This window comes from Pleurodeles waltl, chromosome 5 (assembly GCF_031143425.1).
Source record: "Pleurodeles waltl isolate 20211129_DDA chromosome 5, aPleWal1.hap1.20221129, whole genome shotgun sequence".
Classification (NCBI taxonomy): Eukaryota; Metazoa; Chordata; class Amphibia; order Caudata; family Salamandridae; genus Pleurodeles; species Pleurodeles waltl.
Window position 1 is genome coordinate 290140611 of NC_090444.1, and position 22230 is coordinate 290162840.

The following is a 22230-nucleotide window of genomic DNA, read 5'->3' on the forward strand; positions in this document are numbered from 1 at the left end:
AGGTGCTAACAGATGAGTGCTGTCAGCACCCTGATGAGCTGTTTGGCAGGGCAGCCCTCACTGTGCCAGACACAGAAAAAAAAAGGATTTGGCAGGATATCCAGGACAAGGTCAACTCCCTGAGGGTCAGCCACCGGAGTGTGGAAGAACTTAAGAAAAGGTGGTATGACCTGCACTCCCGGACCAAGGAGAGGGTGGAAGAGCGGCTCCGGGAGATGAGAGGCACAGGAGGGGGACCATCAACGGTACCACCACCAACACCCCTGGAGGAAAGGGTAGAGGAGACCCTTGAGCCTGAGGCTGTCAGTGGAATGGGAGATCTGGACACCTCTGAGCCAGGACCATCAACCGGTGAGTACCATGTGATATGCATGTACCCCCATCAATGCCATACCCCCACCCACCTTGTACACAGGGGCATGCACAACCAAAATAGCTCCATTTCAGAGTAGCACACACCAGAATGATTTATTATGGGCAATGTAGTCAAGTAGGCAGTTCATAGGCAATTGTTTATTAGGAAGGTGATAACAGATATTAGACACTGATAGTGTGTTCCCTATGTCCCACAGGTCTCCCACAAGACACCCTCACCCGCCCAAGCAGCCAGGGGCCAATGGTCAGCCAGCACAGAGAGGAGACAACAGGACCAGCCACCACTGCTCCCTGCATCACCAACACCATGCCCTCTCTGGAAACACCAGTTGCAACAGTGGTGTGCGAGTCTGCACCAGGTACAAGCCAGAGTGCCACGTCAGACACTACAGGGCCTCCACCGCTGCACAGGCGACGTAGGATACCAACAGCAGAGCAGCAGGCAGAGTCAGGGCATGCCTCCACAACACCAACAGAGGCCCAACTGCTACGGGGTCAGCGCCTGCAAAATCAACAACTGAGGAGGATTAGTGGGGTATTGCAGCGCTTTGAAAGAAATCATGCCATCAGTATGCAGCAGGTGCATTCAGAATTGCAGGTTCTAGGTAACAACACAGGTAACCTTGCACTATCTATGCGCGAACTGGTGGCAGGACTGCTAACGCAGAGTGACAGTTCACGGCACAGGGACCACCAGCTGCTGCAACGCCTGGACAGGATGGCCTCCTCTATAGTCAGGCTGGCTGTTAACACAACAGGGCTGTCGAGGCGAACAGTAAGCCTCCAGGTGGACATGGGCCACTTTGCGGCTGATGTGGCACAGGGACTGGGCCGGATCAACCATGCAATAGACCTAATGGAGGCACTGCAGGTGGTCAGGGGCACAGGCAACACCCCACAAGACAGTGAGGAGGGCTCCACTGTCAGCAGTGTCTCTGCCAGTGACACCAGGGTGCTACGTAGTGGAAGCACAAGGCAGAGCACTGCTGACCCACCTAGTACCAGCCAGGCTGGCCGAGCCCGCCGTAGGGTGTGAGCTCCACACTGTCCCTGGTGTTGGGGCACATGATGGCAATGTGTCCCATGCCAGGTGGACTATAGAAGCCCCTGAACTGTTTTTCATGTACATAGTTTGGTTATTTGCACTTATTAAATCATTTGTTCTTTCCACTTAACACATGGACTCTTTGTCATATTGGTGAGTATGGTAGAAGTTGGCACGTACCTTCCAAAGTATTGGTTTGCAATGTGTTCCCATCTCAGTCTGCTTTGATTCGCGATGCTCCTATCCCCATGATGGCGATGTGGTTGCTCTTGCTCTTCATCCTCAGAATCTGGGTCTTCAGGGGTGAAAGGTAGCCCACGTCGGGTGGCAATGTTGTGCAGGTTAGCGCATGCAACAACTATTTTGAAAGCCGTTATTGGGGTATACTGGAGGGCACCTCCACTTCGGTGGAGGCATCTGAACCTTGCTTTCAGCAGTCCGAAGGTGCGTTCTATGATGTTACTGGTCCTCTTATGTGCACTGTTATATCGCCTCTCGCAATCATTGCTGGGTGTTAAGTACGGAGTCAGTATCCATGGACGTAGTGTATATGCACTGTCACCTGTTGGGCACGAAACGTACACTGTTAGCAAGGCATGGGTGGTATGCACATTGACCTGTGTGCATGTCTGCAAGGTGTATTCAGCTCTACCTAGGAGGTATCCGTCTCCAAACTCCCCACGTTCCAGGCGTTGGTATATCCCACTGTGCCTAAAAATGTAGGAGTCATGGGTACTGCCTGGAAATTTGGCAACCATGTCAGTGATGATATAATGAGCGTCACATACCACCTGTATTTTGAGAGAGTGGGTACACTTCCTATTGCGGAACAGATATTCCAGGTTTGCAGGAGGGAAAATTTGTATATGTGTCCCGTCTACACACCCTATGACATGGGGGAAGTTGGCAATCCGGTAAAATTCCAACTTGGTGCTGTTGATTTCTGCCTCATTCCTGGGTAGGTATATGTATCGGAACGTGTGTGAGTAAGGCGTCTAGGAATGCCCTAAAGAACTGTGATAGTGCACTTTGGGATACCCCACCTGCCACAGCAATGACCCCCTGATAGCTACCCGAGGCCAAGAGGTCCAGTGAGCATAGCACTTGCACATGCGTAGGGATGGCGCAGCCGCGCACAGTCTGGCGTTCTAGCTGTGGTTTGAGTAAATCTATTAAATCTAGTATAGCTGCACTGCTAAGTCTGTATTTGTCATAAATTTCCTCCTCAGTTTGCTGGAAGAGTGTCTGCCTTGTTCTGTAAATCTTCTCCTGTCTCTGGCTCCTCCTCCTCCTCTGCTGTGCGGTGTGGGCTCTCCTCCTCACTGCTATCAGGTATATCTCCGCCATCTTGAGTAACCCAGATGCCTTCTGGGTCTCCTTTTATACTTTGGTAATGGTTACCACCTGCTCTGAGTTAGTGGTAAATTGGAAGTGCAAAATGGGCTTTTTTGCGACTAGTCGCAATTTGCGAGTTGCTATTGCATATGGTTTGCGACTCACAAATTGCGTCTTCCTATTTGCGGGTCGCAAAATGGGGTTGCAAATTTTGCAAGTTGGTAACGGCTCGCATCGCATTTTGCGAGTCGGAAATGGGATTTTTGCATCCCATTTCCAATTTTGCGGGGTCGCAAATAGCGAATCGGGCCATTTGCGACTCGCAAAAGTTCGCTACATCTGGCCCTAATTCTCCTTTCCTATCCCTCTCCCAATCTCTGCCCAAAATTCTAACACCTATTTATTCGGATTGCTCTCAGCCAAGGCACGAATGTTTTTCAAGATTAATGACTTCTGTTGTGTCCTCCCCAGTCTGGGTACCCAACAGCGAATATGCCTAAAACAGAGCTATGTGTTACATATCTTTGTTCATCTGTGTGTAACCAGGAACTCAACATTCTAAACCTGCATTACCTTCACCATGTTCTAACACCTATGTCACAACTCTTTGAAGTCCTTCAGGATCCAGTGGGATTCTGTCTTTCATACTCACAAGACACTACATCTCCCCCTCTGTAAAATATTTTGCAACAACAGTAGTGTTCATGATCATTGGCAATATAGGGGCAACGGCAGTCTGGAGTTTTTCAATTGTCCTGTCTGAACCAGTGTCTACATTGACATCAGTATCTGATGAGTGATACGCCACATATTTGAAATGCGAGGAATCTCCTGTAATGGATTTCCCAGGATGTGGAGCAGTCACCATGTGTTCTTTGCTGCTTATGACATGGAATGGCTCTACATAAAATGAAGCATCAGACTTATGTTTTCTCAGCTGATGAATGAGCACTCGATCTTCTCTTGTGAATACAACGTCTTTTGCACGTTGTCCCTTGTCTGTATAGTCTTTCATTTTCTTTTGTACAATCCAAGTCTTTCGCACAAGTTTCTTCTTCAGTTCTCCACCTTGTGTTGGACCATTAAGGTAAATTGAGGTAACTTGGTCGTGATTGCTCTCCCAACAATCCACACTGCAGGGCTTTCACCTGTGGTCAAGTGAGGACTAATGGAAAACAGGAGTATTCATCGACAATCACCATCAAGTGATGTCCACTGTCAAGTGGACAGAAAACATAAACAGCAGTTCTGTCCCATACATGCTCTGGCAACTCTGACATGCTTATGTGGTGTTGAGTGGTTTTCGATGACAGGCAGTTGCATAGGTGACAGGCTTGCAATTCTCTTTCAACTCTTTCATCGAGATGAACAAACCAAACTCGATCTAGGAGAGCTAATTTTGTGCCAATGATTCCACGATGTCCTTCATGGGCCCCTTTAATTATATGTTTTCGCAGGGTCTCTGGAATGACAATTCTCAAAACCCCTCAGGATAATGCCTTTGGACAGTTAATCTTTAACATTTTTAAACTTCTGCTATTTACTGTCACTGATAAGAGGTCAAGTATGTTGGTTCAATGACTGATGTGTAATAATGTATTTCAGTTTTAACATGTCACTATCATGACTCAAGGCAGTGACAATTTGTTCCAGCGAAATGGCAGAAGGCATGTTTGGTTTCACAATGAAAGTTATGTAGGTGTCAGCTGTCTTAGTAGGGTTACATTGACACTGTATAGGCACTCTGGAGAAATAGTTGGCAGGGTTTTGATCCTTCCCTGGATGATGCACAATTGTGTAGTTGTACTCTTGTAATCGTAGACCCTAGTGTTCAGTATGTGGAGGCATCTTTGCCTTTGGATTGCCAAACATGGTCAGCAATGCTTGATGATCTGTCACAAGCATAAAACAGGAACAAGTGGAAATAATCACAAGCCCACACTACTGTTAAACTCTCCCTTTCAGGATGTGAATGAACCACGTCAAGTCTGGGACACACTCCTGCTTTCATATGCCACAATATATCTTCATGCATTTGAGTGTCCATTGTGCTTTGCAAGGATTGCACCGAACCCGATCGGGCTTGCATCAACAACAACTTCTGAATGTAGATTTGGATCAAATATGCAATTTCAGTAGCATTTTCAATGGCTTGTTTGATTCTCTTAAAATTTTGCTTACATTCATGTGACCAGTGAAATGAAACATTCTTTTTCATCAACTCTCTCAGTGGAGCACTCACAGTGGTGAAGTCTTGTATGTATCTGGAACAGTAACTGGCGATGTCAAGGAATGAGCGTAACATGGAAACATCTTCTGGGGGGCTTGCAGTTGATAGTGTTTGCACTTTAGCTGGATCTGGTGTCATGCCCCCATCAGAAAAGATATGACCAAAGAATTTTAGCTTTCTCTAATTGAATTCACGTTTCTCAGCATATAGGGGGTTATTCTAACTTTGGAGGAGTGTTAATCCGTCCCAAAAGTGACGGTAAAGTGACGGATATACCACCAGCCGTATTACGAGTTCCATAGGATATAATGGACTCGTAATACGGCTGGTGGTAAATCCGTCACTTTACCGTCACTTTTGGGACGGATTAACACCTCCTCCAAAGTTAGAATAACCCCCATAGTGTTAAACCTGCATCAACAAGTAAACAACACACTTGCAGCAGAGTTTATTGTCTTTTTTCTCTGTGGCCACGAAAACTAATATGTCAGCACTATAGCTGGATGCATTCATGACAGGCTGTATGATACATCAAAAATTCTCTGTAGCTGATGACACACTGAAACAAATCTTTTGCACTGAAACAGGTCAATATGTGTAGAAAAGGTTGTAATGTACCTGCAATTTCTTTGAGTTTCAGCTGATGATATCCTTTATTAAATCAAGGTGAGAGAAGACTTTTGCAACATTCAATTGTGTTATTATGTCAGCAACAATTTAACCTGGATGTTGTTCTCTTTCAATTGCCTTGTTCCCTTAACGCATATCCACACAGATGTGTACAGCTCTTGCAGGGTCCTTTTTGAGCACTACCACAATGGGAGCAAACCCATGGTGTCGGACAAGTAGAGTGCTCTGTGATATCATGCTTAAGAAAAGATTTGAGTTCCTTTTCAACTGTGTCTTGTAAATGAAATGCAATTCTTCTGTGTCTTTGTGCAACAGGATGGACATCTTCATTAATATGCAATTGTACTTTCATATTCTTACGTTTTCCTAATCCATGAAACAATAAAGGGAACTGTCTTACGATTTCATGATGAGCATTTATGTTGTAGTTCACTGAGATCAATCCCATATTAGCAGGCACTTGACGCTGTACCGTGAAGCACATGCATGGGCTCTTACACTTTTGTTTTCTTGTGTTTCATAGTAGCTACGAATGAACCTTTACTATTCAAGGGTGTCGATGCAGCCCATTGATGGCATCAGTTGTAGCAATTAAAATAATTAATTAAATATCTCCTCAGGCATGATATTTATTGTTGCACCATTGTCCATGATGAAAGGTGTGTAACAACCGTTTATTTTTTAGTGTAATACTCAGACAATGTTTGTCTGACTTTGGTGCATTTTCATGTAGACTTTTCTTTGACTGGTATTTTTATTCACATGTGGCCAGTTCAACATGAGCACATTTTTCTGAAGTAAACATGGACATTGCACAATCATCTTCAATTTCACTTGCTACTGATAGTGACAAACTTTCTGACAATGATTTAGATGGCAATCTACTTTGTTTGGTGTTGATTTTTGTCTCAACTGATGTTGTCGCTTGGCCTTGTGGGCGTGTGTTGAGTGGATCGTTTGGTCGGCCATTTTGTCGTCTCACATGATGCATTTACTTTTTCCTTTGTTACAAAATGGTTCTCCTTTTCACAACCTTTGCATATCTGTCCAATGGCGGGACATTTACCGTCGTGTGGAAATTACAATCCGCATGTGAAAAACAACTGCTTTTTCTTTAAAGACACCACCTTGTATCCTTTAGCTTTGTGTTTCTGCTTGCTTTTCATGTTTGTGACTGACTCACTTTGGGCAACTCCAGCCTCCATGTCAGCAGCTTGCCGATAAGCATGCTCTTCAGCTCTGGAAGCCATGAGAACTTGCTCCAGACTAAGAGTTTCGGTCAACATTTGTTGTCTGAATGAATCTGGCAGGCATCTGTCAATAACTCTAAGATGTATTGCTTCTTCATCAGTAAATTAATTGAATCTACAGTGTTTGATGAGTTTATCTAGTCTCACAACAAATCCATCTATGGTTTCACCGAGTCGTTGTCATTCTTGACTGAAAATGTACCTTTTTGTCATCTACATTCGGCACTGGATTGAACTAGAGATTCAAAGCTTCTTTGATTTGACAGTAGGAAACTTCATCAGCTTGCAGCATTTTCTTTATGACTTCTTTTACATCATCACCAGCATGATTCTTCAGGTACTTGATGATCTTTTTGTTATCTGTTTCTTCTTGTGCATCAATGAAAACATCAAATGTCTCTATCCAAGCAGTCCATCTATTGCCAATATTTAGCTTTCTGGTGGTGTTGAATGGTAATGGTTGTTTCAGGAAGGCAGCAGCATTGTAACTATTCATGGGATTGGCTGACACTGAGACTGGAGTTCTCTCCAACTCCACTTGGCGGTCTTGATGAATTTGTTCATACACACCATCTCTGAGGCCTAGTGACATGCTGGCCTCTGTGGCATCTTGGACAGTCTGTGGAGCAGTGACCTCTGTCTTGGTCTCCATTGAAGCCCTTCAATTCCTGGAGACTTCAGGAGTTGTGCTGAGCCGCCATCCAGTAGATTTGGTGGTGTGCCGCTTCAGATATTGAACAGCTCAGTAAGCACAACTGTTGTGCATCTTCTTGGGCCTCCTTGCCTGCTTCTGAAGTCGTAAAGCTCTTCTGCTCAAGGCTCTGATAAGTGTAACGACAATATGCTTTGTTATCAATTGTTCTGTCAGTTAGCACTCTTTTCTGTATCTGTTTGTGACCGCCTTCTGCTTTATTACTCCATTCACTGTATAGCTTTATATTGCATAGTAGCATGGTACCTCTCTGTATAGCCTTGCTAGCAGGTTCTTGGCCAACAATGCATAGACTTCTCAGTGAAGCTTTTTTTACCTCCAAATGCTTCACACCGGCTCGAGTTGCACTTTGACTCCACATACGTCAACCATCAATTCCGCACTTCGGCAAAGGCAGACGTGGCACACACTGGCAGTTTGCTTGGACCATGCCAAACTTTCTGGGAGAGCACCTTTGATCTTTGGGTTACTTATCCCCTATCTCGTCACCAGTTGTAGTGTCCTCACCAGCCTGGGTACCCACGAGTGAATACCCCTCACACGGAGCAATGTTTTACACGTCTTTATTTGTCTGCGTTTAACTGCAAACTCAACATTCCAAACATGCATTCACTTCACCACATTCTAACACTTATGACACAGCTCTAAAGAGTCTTCAGGAGGCAAAAGGGTTCCGTCATTCATATTCACATGACACTACAATTTTCAGAGTGTTTTGGCAAAGAAAAATGTATTACACTGTCCAGGATAAAAATGATACCTTTCATTAAATTAGTTCAAAATAATGGAATAATGCTTTAGCTTGCCTTGTGGCACGAGAGCCATTACAAGTTTGTCAATGCTGACAAACACATGAGTTGTTAGCCATTCAGAAGCTACTCTCCAACACTTCCTTATCCAGCAAAGGAGTAGAGTAAAACCCCAAAACTTAATGGAAGTGAAAGGTAAGGGTTTTCCTACTGTGGAAAAAGGAAATTGAGAAAAAAGTGGTATCGCCTACAATTTCACACTAGGGAAATGTCAATGACGGAAAAAAAGAAGTCACATGACTTTTTCAGGATTATATTTGAAAGTTGTGACTGGTGAAGTTTTCCAAATACTCGTGGGATGTTTTGTCAATTTCAAAAAGTTGTAAAACTACACCCATGTGAGTTTGTAGTCTTACTGGGGTAGATCTTGACTTTGTTTGTGAATCAGGCCCTCCTTCTTCAGATTCACACATAAGATTCTAATGTGTTCTCAAACAATACAGTTGTCTTATGCATCCTTGAAGTACTTTTAGCCCTACTGTATTGAGGGTTGGATTTTTGACTACATTTTCAGAAATCATGGGGTCTATGATGAACTTGGGTGCACATAGCTGTACACCAATTTTTATGCTTCACTGTCTAAAATGCATACATTTAACTCGGAATTACTCTAAGCACAGAACGCCTATTAGAAACTGAAGAGGGAGCAACTACTGCACTCTGTTTGCAAGTGGTGCTGTCTACTGTTCATACACTAACTCAGAAACATTGAAAGTTGAAAGTATGCACTTTAAACAATATAATTGCATAAAGACAACAGCTGTGGAAGACCATGATCCACCGCAAACCTTCATGATATAGCCCTGTGTTCATGAGTACCCTTCTTCCTCCATTCTGTGTAAATAAATGTTTGTTACTCGTATTCATCCGTCTGGTATCCTATGAAGTCTGGTCAACATATACAAAGCTCCAACAATAAATGAATAAGCAAATAAAACTATATAAACATGACTACAAATGTTTCTATATGCTTCGAGGAATTCACATCAATGTGGCTATCCTAAGACATGAGTTGCTAATATTCACATTCTATCATAATGCAGACAAGACATGTCAATTAATGCCATTTAAAAAATACATATATTTTAGTCCCTTTTCTATGGATTTCCTCTCTGAAATTAATAATTAAGTGTTATATATGTCTGGCAACCTGATGTTTAAAGTCCTTGCAATGAACTTTAAATAACAGCTGATTTTTCACTGAATTGAATAGCTCCCTGTTCACTGCACGATGAACATAGATTTCACCAGGGAGCGTTTACCTCAGTGTCCTACCTCACCCCAGAACACCTTTGAATTTAAAAAGAAGATCTAAATCAAAAAATAATATTTCCAAACATTGATTGAGTTAGATCCAATTTTCCCCTAAAGGCTCATTTTAGAACTGTGTTTTTTTTGCTCAGTGCTGTATATGGAAAATGAAAAATGTTTAAGTAGACAGATCTTCACCACTGAACAAAGAAAAGAAAAAAATTTCACAGTGCTAAACTACTGCAAACTGAAACACTCATAACAGCTATTAGGATTAACATGATGATTCACAGAATTGCTTACCTTTTTTGAATTCCACTGCTTTATCATCTACAAGTACATTTAATGTATTACTAGTGGTCGACATTGTCCAGTGTACCTAATCAGGAAACAGGAAAAGCATAAGTTCTTTTAAAAGGACTGCACCTGAACCACCCCTCCCTTTTTATTCCCCCATTTAAATGCTGCAACGTCCCCTGTAGCAGCCTAGTGATCCATGAAGCCCTAGACAAGCAGCAAATAATGACATTAATATCAGAAATATGAATAATAATAATATTGTAATAATAATAATCATCATCATACCACTACTACCTATATTAACACTACTACTACCTATACTACTATTGCTACAACTAATACTATTATTATTATTATTATTATTATTATTGTTATTATTATACATACTATTATTATTACCGTTGTTGCCATGCCTCCTGGAGCAGTCTAGCAATCCATGTGGCACTTTGCAAGCAGAAAATAATGATGATGGTGATAACAATAATAATAATAATAATAATAATAATAATAATAATAATTGTTATAACTTATATGTTTTAATTAATAAGAGAAAATATACTGGTGAACTATATAAATAATTTAACACATCATAACCCATCTCCCCCCCCCAAAAACAGTTTCATAACCAAGGTTTCCAAGGACAAGTAAAGCAACTGAAGGTGAGTCACTTTTCCCCAAAATAATCCTTGTGCCAAACCGGTGGATATTTCGTTTTTCTGTTAGTGTTTGAGACTTGGTGATGGGGTAGGTAGTTGTTGTTGTAAACAGTGTTGTTCACTGCTGGGTTGTTTCTAGCAAGTCTGTTCATGCTCCATTTTTGGCACTGTCCATCACCGTTGTATTTTACTTCAGAACAGTAATCCGTCTCAGTTCATAAAATTTGGATCACTGTCGTCCATACCTATAGGAGTTTTTAAAGACATGCCCAATCTCCAAACATTCCATTTTTGTTTGTAGTCATAATATTCTTTTTACTTCTTTTGGTGTGAAAGAATTTTGTCTCCTTCTCACTTGTATGTTGTATTCCACCCTTTCCTCTCCTCCCAACCAACAAGAAAAAACTTGGTACGTGGTTTTCTTCATTTAAGAGAAGAAAATGGTGATATGCCAGTGATTTGGTTAGAGGTGGTATGATATGCCCAAAGCATATATTGCATGGCTCTTTTTATTTAAATGTGGTTGGTACAAGCTAGTTGGATACATTCTTTTATCATTTTATTAATCCTTTCAACAAGGCCTTTGGCTCTAGGGCAGTATAAAGCAGTTTTTTGATGTGCGATATTTAATTTGGAAAAGAATTGTCTCATGACCAATGACGTAAATTGTACCCCATTGTCAGTTATGATTGTGGATGGTATGTCTTCGGTGGGAAAGGTGTCTATTAAGAATGTTATGAGGGCTTCAGTAGAGATTTGAGTTACCATTCTGGTGACTACCCAATGAGATTGGTAATCAACTAAAACAAATGAAAATAGTTTCTTTTATTGACTTATGGTTCGTGGGACCAATTATGTCTAATGTAAGCTTCTCCCATGGTTTGTCTGGAACAGTTACAGGTAATAAGGGGGTATTAGGAGTAGCCTTGGATTTATCGCTGTTAGTGCTTACAGTGCAGTTTTTTTCTTGTGATTCAACTGCAGAGTCCATGTTAGGGAACCACCACTAATTTTCTCTAAGTCTAGATTTCCCTAAATTCCCTTCGTGCACTACGTGAATGACTTTATTTCTTAGTTCCTCTGGGGGTATTATTTTCTGGTTTCTCATTATCAGATCTTTGTTAATATTGATTTCATGGCACACTTCTCAAAATGTTTGGATTTCTTCATTGACTTCTTTTTTTGAATTGGGTCACCTTTGTATAATATATGTCTTGATCTGCTGCAGTGTTTTGTTCTTTACAGTATTTCTCCCATTCTTTGGGAGTGATGGCTGTGGAATTCATTTCTAAGATGGGGTACTCCGATGTTTCATACTCCTCTTCTATATCCAAGGGAGCTCTGCATAAAAAGTCTGCTGCTGTGTTTAAATTTCCTGGAACGTATTCTATATTAAAGCAGAAACTTTCTAAACCTAATACCCATCTTGCTATTTGGGGTGTACTGTTAGGAGCCCCCTTGGGGGTGAAAATATATGTGAGGGGTTTATGATCTGTACGTATTTTGAATTGCAATCACCACAAAAAGAATTTGAAGTGTTTCACAGCATAGAAACAAGCTAGAGCTTCTTTTTCGACTACAGAGTCATTCATTTCAGACTTAATAAGAATACGTGTAGCGAATGCCACAATTCTTTCTTTATTATCAATCATTTGGGATAGTGTGGCTCCAATCCCCTTATTGCTGCTGTCAGTGGTTAGTTTGGTTTTCCTGTTAGGATCAAAATTGCATAAATAAGGAGCTAATAGAATTGCTTCATTCAATTTCTCGAATGAAACTTGATATGCTTCTGAACACTTGAAATGCACATGGTTTTTTTAAAAGATCTCTCAGGGTATGTGTGAGGTTTGTAAAATTTGTAACATATTTGACCATGTATTCAGCAAGCCCTAAAAAGGATTTGAGTTCATCTTTGTTTACTGGGGCATGAGCATTCTTTATAGCTTCTATTAAATATACTTTGGGTTTAAATCCTTCTTTAGACTTCGTGTGTTCTCGGTAGTCCACAGTGCTAATGCCTATTTGGCATTTATCCCTTTTTACGTTTAAGAGGTCTGCCTCTCTAAGTTTGGTAAAGATTCTTAAGAACAATTTGTCGTACTTTTCCACCTTAGCACCATATATGAGGACATCATCTTGGAAGAATAAAGTTTTAGAAATCCCTTCTAATATTTGCTGCATTAGTTTTTGGGAAACTGCACTGCTGACTCCAAACCAAATGGCATCCTACAGAACATATATGTGCCCATATGGGTAGAAAATGCAGTTAACCATCTGGATTCTGGGTGCAACTCGACTTGATGATAGGCCATGGATAGGTCAAGGACTGTGAAACATGTAGCTTCCCCCATGATAATTAGCATTTCATGGATGGGGGGTAAAGGGTGTCTTTCGACCCATATGCAATCATTATGGTTGCATGGCCATAGAAATGGGGTGCTGGGGGCCCCACGGAGGCCCCTGCACTGCCCATGCCCTTGGCCCCCATGGACAGCCCCATTGCGCTTTCACTGCCTGAATTACGAGCAGCGGAAAGCGTGACGGGTGCTGCTGCACTCACTGCACCGCCACATTGGCAATGGCTCGATTATGAGCTGGCGTCAATGTTAAGGCTCACCAGCCCTGCGGGTGGGAATGCTGTTTCTGCCTGTCGGCCCTGCGGTGAACTCCTAATAGCGGCCTGATTGCGATACGAGTTTGGCGGGAGGCCTCCGCCGCCCACCAAATTCATAATGAGGGCCTAGGTGTGATATTTTTCTAGTTTTGTGTATAGTAGATTTGGCATTTTCTTTAAGTTTGATTTTATGTTGCAATTGTTTTAGGATTCCTAAATTTTCTGAAAATACATCTGGGAATTCATTAAAAATTTTGTCTCCCATGATCGATTGGTTTATTGACAATACTTGTTCTTGGTTGTTGGGATCCAATTTTATCCCTGATTCTTCTTGGTGCTGCCAACCAAGAAGGTTGAACCCTTCCTCCACTACACACACGTTGCCAATTGTTGAACGATTTTTTAACGTAATGTGCGATTTCACCTTACCTTTAATGGGAATAAGATTTCTGGTATATACTTTAGGTGATAAGTCTGAAGAATTAGATCTTCATTGTTTGTCATAGACATAAAATCCTTTACATTGATCAGGGTAAATGGGGAACATGGATCTGAATTTATTTTTGTTTTATAGGTTTACCATCTAAATAAACATTACATTCAGGGTATTTTATTTGATTGATAGTTCTTTCACCTTTTATTTGGAGGATTCTTTTATTTATTATCTGGGACTTTGCTTCGGATGTGATATTTTCATTACTTTTCTTATTTCTAGTTGTGTCTCTGAATAATCTGGCGAAGTGGCCTTTTTTGTTGCATTTCCTGCAAGTGGCAGATCTTGCTTGGCAATTGGGGTAATTAGCTAAATGGTTGCTGCTGCCACAATGATAACACTTTGGTTTGTTAATTTCATATTCAATGTTTTGACATGCTCGTTCTCTGTATCATTCTTAACTTTCATTTTACATGTGTTTGTTTCTTGTTCTTTTTCTGTTATTGCTGATATTTGCTCAGTTGAGGCAGGGTTCTTTATTTCCTTCATACACAGAGCTGTGTGTTCTATTGGTTTGGCTATTTCTATAGCTTCCTGTAAATTAGGTTGTTTTTGTAGTAACTTTTCCTGTATTTTGAAATTGTTTGTGCATCTTACCAGTTGTTCTCTAATTAGAGAGTCATTCAACTCCTCAAATTGACATAGCTTGCTTAACCCTCACAACACTGCTACATAATTAGTCACGCTCTCCTGTGTACCCTGAACACGTCTGAAGAATTTAGAACGTTCAAGTACAATAATGTTGAAAAAGCAATTTTGTATTTGTCTTCTTTTTCATCACTGTCATTTTGTGTGATGTCAGGTTCAGGAAATGTTCCAAAAAATGTCCTACCATGTGTTCCTAAATTATGTAGTAAAATGTGTTGTTACCTTACTGGGCTGAATTTTTCCCAGCCAATGGCTATGAGGTAAGATTCAATTATATTTATCCATTCCTTCCAAGGGTCACTAGGTTCCCCTAATTCATTTTAAAAAGGTGGAGGTTGTGACATGCTGGCAGCTTCCATAGTAATTAAGTAATTTCCTTGGATGGTACTGGTAATATAAGTGTTGAAAATTTTGTACTAGAATTAAAATGTACCTTAGAGAGAATTTGGATATATCTACATGTATCCCTTGCTAATTCTGTATACATGTGCTTTAAGACATCTACAATTGGAATTGAGGATATGTAATCATAACATTGTTTTACATGTATGGGATTGCTAGATTACAGAGGTGAATAAATACCACAAATGACCAGGAGGTGGCAATTTTTCTTAATACAACTCATAATAATAGTTCTATTTATACACACCTCAACTTTAAGTAGAGAAAACTTCACAATTATTTATTAGACATTCAGAAAACAAGATAAATGGTGTGCGTGTCACCGAAGAACAAGTTCTAAGATACTCATAATAATTACGATAAAGAGTGAGAAAGACCCACTTTTCTGAGTGTAGTTGAATAAGGTGTGCATGCCACCAAAAGAATCACCTCCAGAATTTTTGTATTCCTTAAAGCGGTGATTGTATCACTGTATATGTGCAGGGATTGGTAGAATCACTAGGACATGCTTTGCTGAGATATTGAGCCGTGTGCGATTGAAACGCTAGAGCTTTTGGAAATGCATTTTATAGTGTGCCTGTCACAGAAATACACATTCCCAGAAACTTCCAGAGCACGTTTTGCGCAAAGCACTGAGAGAATATCTCTGTGTGAAATCCCGATGTGGGAGGGTTTTGGTTGTTTCTTTTAAGGACGCTACTTGCGCAGGGTGCAATGATCCTAAATCTGTGTGAGGAATAGGTCAGCTTGTAAACGCTTTGCTGACAAAGTCACGGAGAAACACCCGATATGGGAGTGAGAGAGCGTAGCTTATGTAATCCATATTAACATGAAATGTTTATGAATTAATGTGTGACAATGTTGCATAGAAATTATAATAGTGATTTTTGTTTAATACGTGCACCTGAAATGTGACCACGGGAGTGGCCACCAATGTATACGTAGACTAATAATAATAACCAAAATGGTTATATTATGTTTAAATAAATTTGTACTAATGATCGCGTTATTGAATCTGTGCTGAAATCCTCATAGACCTTAAGTTAGCATGAGCTGAAGCTTAGCTGCCTTGGCTCTCATATTAAATGCATTTTTCTATTTTTCAGTATGCTGACTCACAAAGGGACATGACCCTGCGTGTTCTTTTTCTTCAAATTAGAAGACGAATGTAACCATGTTAGATCCGTTCACACAGCCTTTGCAGAATAAATGTTAAAAGTAAATTGAAACAGTGTAGATTAATGCAATGTACAAGGTCATTCAAACCGGTGAAGACAATGGAACTGCTGACCAAAAGATGTGCAAAGAATTACAGAAAGATGAAATCATACCGGACGTGCCACCTCGGAAGACGTCAATTATGAAGACCAATCAAAGTCTTGTAAAATAATATTGGGTGAAGAGTTGGGTTACCTAATGTACTTTCTGATAGGTTAAAGATAGTGGGGTATAACAAGTGTCCAATAAAATTTTGGGGGAATGTACAACGGAAAAGGGATAAAAACCCATGTCACGGGGAGTCATTTGGGTGGGTTAGGGAATGCTATTGATTTTATCCAGAAACTCTGTCACTCTGTTTGGTGACTTGTTGGTTTACTTTAAACAATCCTCGCCCTTAGATTTGTCCATGTTACACTTTACCTCCTTCTGAGGAAAGTGCCCTTTTGCCACGAAGCTGGTTTTGACTGGCGAATTGACTGATGTCCTGAAGACGAAGACTGAACCTGTGCGCTGACCTAAACTTTGGAGGGTAATTATGACAATGCAATTTTGATTTGTCTGTTTGCTTTTCCTTTCTGGGTACCAACTGCTTACTTTTAACAGAGACTTTAGATAGATGTTTTCCAAATTAGTGTTCTAAATTGTTTTGCATGAAGCCCAACATGAGAATGCTAATCAGAGGTTAGGACAGGTGTTCACCAAAACTGACGCAACTAGACAAACGACCAAGACTATGCTTTGTTGAACTGACGCATTATTGACACTCTGTTGAATTGATCTATGTTCACGCTGTGTTATGTTCTGATGTTTGTAATTCTTGCTTTAATGAAATCTTATCAAGGTTGCCATATCGTGACTATGCTATTATGTTTCTTGGTTTTGAGATTGACGTATCTGATATTAGAATTGTAAGCAATAGGGAATAAAACTCATAAAATTCTACTAATCAAGGAGTGGTTATTCATGGCTGAAAGGTCATGGTAGTGTCTTTAAATTGATTAATGACTTTGACTAAAGTGAAATGCATTGTCGTGATAAATATTGATGACATTATTGATGTATTGATTGACATATTGATTAGCTATCTCGTCCTAAGGTGTCTCTCAACTGGGTCAAAAGATTCATTGGCCTAAAACGAGTCCTGATGTATAATAAATTATCATAAAGGGACGTGTTAGCTGGAGGACATATGATGTTTCCTTCCAGAGTTTCTACAAAGGTGTCCAAGGAGAGATGTAGATTTCTAGTCTCTGTATACTACTGAGTTTGTAGAAGGAGAAAGGTTCCCCTAATTTGAAGAGCACCTGGGAAGGACATTGCCAAGGATAGTAAATTCTGATGGTATAACAGTCTAAACGGTTTGAGGTAAGCTGAAAGGTGGTACAAGGCTTGGAGAGCTGCCATGAAGCATGTATTGGTTAGGGTGAGTTCACTCGTGTTTTGGTCCAGGAAGAGACGAATTTCAGGAAGATCAGTAACAGGGGAAATGGAAAAGGATGAATTTATAGTACCTTATTTTGGCTGCTTCTTCCTGAGATTCCAAGTGTAGGAGAAGGAAGTTAGGAAGGACGTAAGCTCACCAGAAGCCAGTTACATCAATGCATAGGCTCACCAGAACCATGGAGGACGATGTTTCTTTGAGAGTAGAAATGGATGTACACAGAAGGAGGGAGAGCAACACTGACCCCTTACACAGCAAAATCATCACCAATGTTATAAAGACGACATGTAGGGAATTTAGGAGTAGATGTCTTTATTAACGTCTCCACACTGCACTTCAATTCGTCTCCCTGACAGTTGCTTCACAGCATAGCATTTCACCGTCCTAACATTTTAAGGAAGGCTGCATTCCTCAACAGGAGGAATACACCAACATGAGTGTACGGGTAGGGGGAAACAATAGTGGACAAACCAATGTACAGGAAGAGTGAATAGTGACTCATATGTTTTAATTAATAGGAGTCAATATACTGATGAACTATATAATTAATTTAACACATTATAAAACATTAGTAATAATAATGTTTAACTACTATTAATATTATTACAATTAATATGATTAGTAACAGTATTAGTAGCAATAATCATAATAATAAAACGGTAATAATAATAATAGTCACAATAATAGTAATAATAATAATAATAATAATAATAATAATAATAATAATAATAATAATAATAATAATAATAAATTAATTATACTAACACTACAGCTACTATTACTATTCCGGCTACTACTAATACTACTATTAATAGCAATAATGGTGATAATAACAATGTTGTCAATAATAATAAATAAGAAGAAGAAGAAGAAGATGAAGAATATTGTACAAAATACTGGATTGTTATTGATAATAATAATGATAATAATACCGTTGATAGCAGGTTTTCTCTGATGGTATAGCTGCTCTGGTGAAGTGAGGGGATCACTTACTTTGAGAGTTCCTTGGTAGAAAGCTGCAAACTGCACAAACGCTGTGGCATTGGCATATCCATTGGTCATCCGCACTCTTTCTGTTTGACCTTGAAGGGTGAACACATTGGAACCTTTGGCTGATGAGAGTCTGACTATGACATATTCACCAAGTCCTTTAAAGCGGTATTCATCACCATTAAAGGTGGAAAAGTGCAGACTTCCGTACACATGACCTACGGGGAAGAAAAACCAGGGGACAAAACAAGAATCATTATGTCTCTGAAAGGATAAAATAAATTGAAAAACACAAGGCACGCTCTAACTGTTCTATGTGTCATACTATATTGTTGCTTTTACAACAATGTTCCCATATACTTTCGAAATTATATGCTGCAGCACAAAATTAGATTCTACTAAAATCGTGAGGCTTTTTTGGTGCACAAATAAAAAGTATACAGACACGTTTCCATACTGCAGCTGGCAGCGCTATTCTCACAAATTGGAATTTCTGTGCACCCCAAATATTCCCTTTGCAGCTAACTTTAAGAGCAAACCTGACTTTATATGTCTGCTTCTAGCTTGCAAGACAGCTTTGTGGTGGAAGCTGTCTTCCCCATTGACGTGAAAGCAGTCACTGCAGAGCCATTTTTCTTACTGGCTAGAGACAACTGCCAGAGCTGATGTGATTGCGAAAGAAAATCTACCGTGAGAGAGGGGTTTTGGTTCAACCTCTTCAGCCACTGCTTGATGGAAGTGAAATTATCATTTTAGATCAATTACTAAAGTATTTTAATTTCACCAGCCGCATCTTTTGCATTAGTGCATTACGTTTATGATGTACCTACAGATTGCATTGTTTGCAGTTAATGGACTGTAAATCATCCTCACGCTGCTATGCAAGACCATTATCATTATTATTTTTATTTATGTTCACTGCCAGAACATGGGAGAATTTCCAAGCACTGCTTCCCTCAGCGCCCAGCAAGGCTAAAGTAATGATTGCCTGGCTGCAGGGGCAGCTCCTCCTTTAGGGCGGCAGCTGCAAAACCTTTAACAGAAAAGGATAATAATCTTTGTTTATCATCATTTTCTTTTAAAGAGGCGGGCCACAGGGGTGACGAGCAGGGAGGGGAAGCGCACACCTCTCCCTCACTTCCCATGTATGTTTGGCCGGCCGTCTGGGGCCGACCAAACAGATACGCGCAGAGGGCTCTCTCGGCTTGAGAGAGCCTGCACAGGCTACCAGTCTGCCTGGTTGTGCCCTGGCTGGGCACTCCCAGCCAATCCTGATGCTGCTTCAATCTGTCAGGATTGGCTGCAGGGCAGGCTGGGAGCCTGTGCCTGCAGCCTGGAGCGACGAGGGACAGAGGAGCGGCGCGCAGAGGAGGTAAGTGTTTTTCTTTTTCTTTTTTTTTAAATTTAATTTGTATTTATGCCCCCTCTGCCCCCTGCTTGTGCGCCACCCCACACCTTCTTGTTGTCGTGAGCCATGACTGCCTGGCTGCCATCCTTGTGTGGGCCAGGTCTACAATAAAAACAACATTGATACTTCTCAACACAGCCAAAACTACAAACTGATACTTGATAGGAAAGGGGAGTGGGAGTACAACCTGGCAGCTGACTGTAGGTTGCCACCCGGACAAAACCCTAAAATATATCCTGTGCACAACCTGAGGAACAGGTGCAGCACAAGGGTATAAATAAATGCTAAGCGATCACTCTTGATCACTTAGTGTCACCCATATATTATGTTGTGTGTGTTTGTTCTGCTGCCATCTTCCCCACCTTCAGCCTAGGAACATGCAACCTGCAGACACCACGTTGGCAACAAGGCTGTTGTCCCCAATGCATGCAAGAGAGGGACAGAGAGTGCCTACCTCTCATCAGGACATCCACGGTGCGACACAGCACCAACATCACTGAGGCTGCACCCTGCACTGTGCACCAAACTCCAGAGTGTGCCGTTCTGCAGAGAGGTGGTGATCGCGTGACAGTGCTCCTGCTGATACCATGCTGCCTCCCAGCACTGTGCCCCCCCCGGCATTCTGAAAGTGAAGAAGCACGTTGCCTTGTGATGAGGCTAGACTGCCCACACACATGGCCTCTACTCCCTCCAGTAGCAGCCCATGGCCCTACCACTACAGACCTGCTAGCGCATGTGGCCAAGAGCTAGCTTCGGATCTTCCACTCATGAGCCCCAGGTAACAGTGCTGCATGCCTGGCGGCTCAGCAGCCACAACATCAGCTCTTCACACAGAGCAACTTGTACGAGCAAGTATATGGTGTCCTCGCAATCACAGTCAGAGATGCCATACAAAGAATCCAAGCCAAAGCGCATGAGGGAACAATAAAGATAGCAAGAGGGGAAATTACAAAAGAGCATCCACCTCACAGGATTCCACAACTATAAGGGAGAGAAAAGTGACAATTCAATAGGAGGACAGCAGGCTGAGAAAAGATAAAAATGAGCGGCTTAATAACACATAACACACAAGAAGGAAGGCTCTAGGAAGCGAAAGAAAGCCACACATCATGCTTACAAATGACCACAGTGATCCAGCGCAGTAGAAAGCAAGAAAGCAATAATATAGCACGTGCACCAAAACAGCATGTCTTCACCACTGTAAGGAGCTGCGCCCCCAATGGCACAATACGGTGCACATGCACCAGTCATAGCATTACCACCTTTCAGACACCTGGCAGACCCAGCGGCTGCTGCCCCATGATGGCGCCAGTGGATTGGGCATTTTGATGTGGTGGTGGCAGCATTAAATCAGCATTTTGACCCACAGTTAAATGCAGACTATGAAATACTCAAGCTGAGGCAGGCCCACCAGACTGAAGGCAAGCCGGTAGATGCATTCTACGCACATCTGTGCAATTTGGCAAGTACCTGCACAGACATTTACCGACATGACGAAATCAGAGTGCGGCTGACCCAAGGGTGCTGGTCATCCAACCTAAGGAAGCTCTTTCTTCAATAACCTGGCATCACACTTACAACATATTGATACTGGCTCGCTCCCACAAACTGGTAGATAACATGGCTGAGGACATTGAAACAGCTCTGATAAGCACCTCAAACACACCAAACACACACAAACCAGGAGTGGTGAAAAACAGGGAAAACAGCTAGATGCAATACAATGCCCTGCAAGACCTCATGCAACCACCACTCCCAAGCAACGCAAGCAAGTCTGTGGGAAGTGCGGCATGACGTACCGCACACCCAATGTGTGTCCAGCACAGAGGAATCCCTTGACTCGGGACACTGCACTGCTTCTGTACTAATGATCTGAATGTGGGTACTTATCAAGGTCTCTGCACCCTTTGGTCTCTTAAACACTTTGGACTCCACGTATCCTGATGGATTTCTGTTGTTTGAACACTTAGGTCACTTCCCTCGATGTGGTTCTGTTATGGTTTGGGACCATTTATTTACTCAGAAGACGTTGTAAGGCATGTTACCTACATGACCATATGTTAAGAGACTCCACCAGATCTCTACTTCAAAATATTTATTACATTTGGATAACACCATCTTACTAGGTGGTCACTAGATATTGGCGAGTTCAATTATTGCTTCTGCCACTGCATTCATTGCAGACATTTTCCAACTCATCAAAAGAAATTGCATAAGGGCTTCAGCATAGGACTACAGATTACTCCCATGATGAATATGTTTGCAGGACAACTACATGAGTCAGGACTTATTATTCGATTTGCAACTTTTAGACATATGTGACAAAACTCATGTTGGCTGTTGATGTCAAAATACATACTTTTAACATATTCTGAACTTTGTTCAGAGTGCTATGGTTTTCTTTTTCATACAGCGGAAGC

The 22230-nt window shown here is 41.4% G+C and overlaps 1 protein-coding gene across 1 annotated transcript in view; it reads right to left on the reverse strand.

Moving 5' to 3' along the window:
• LOC138295629 (mucin-like protein) overlaps nt 1-22230 on the reverse strand; it is a 447313-nt gene that overhangs the window by 340930 nt on the left and 84153 nt on the right. The window contains exons 6-7 of the mRNA XM_069234035.1: nt 18406-18620; nt 9941-10016 (exon numbers count right to left, since the gene is read on the reverse strand). Of these exons, the coding sequence (XP_069090136.1) occupies nt 9941-10016; nt 18406-18620 (291 nt within the window). The remainder of the gene's footprint in view (nt 1-9940; nt 10017-18405; nt 18621-22230) is intronic.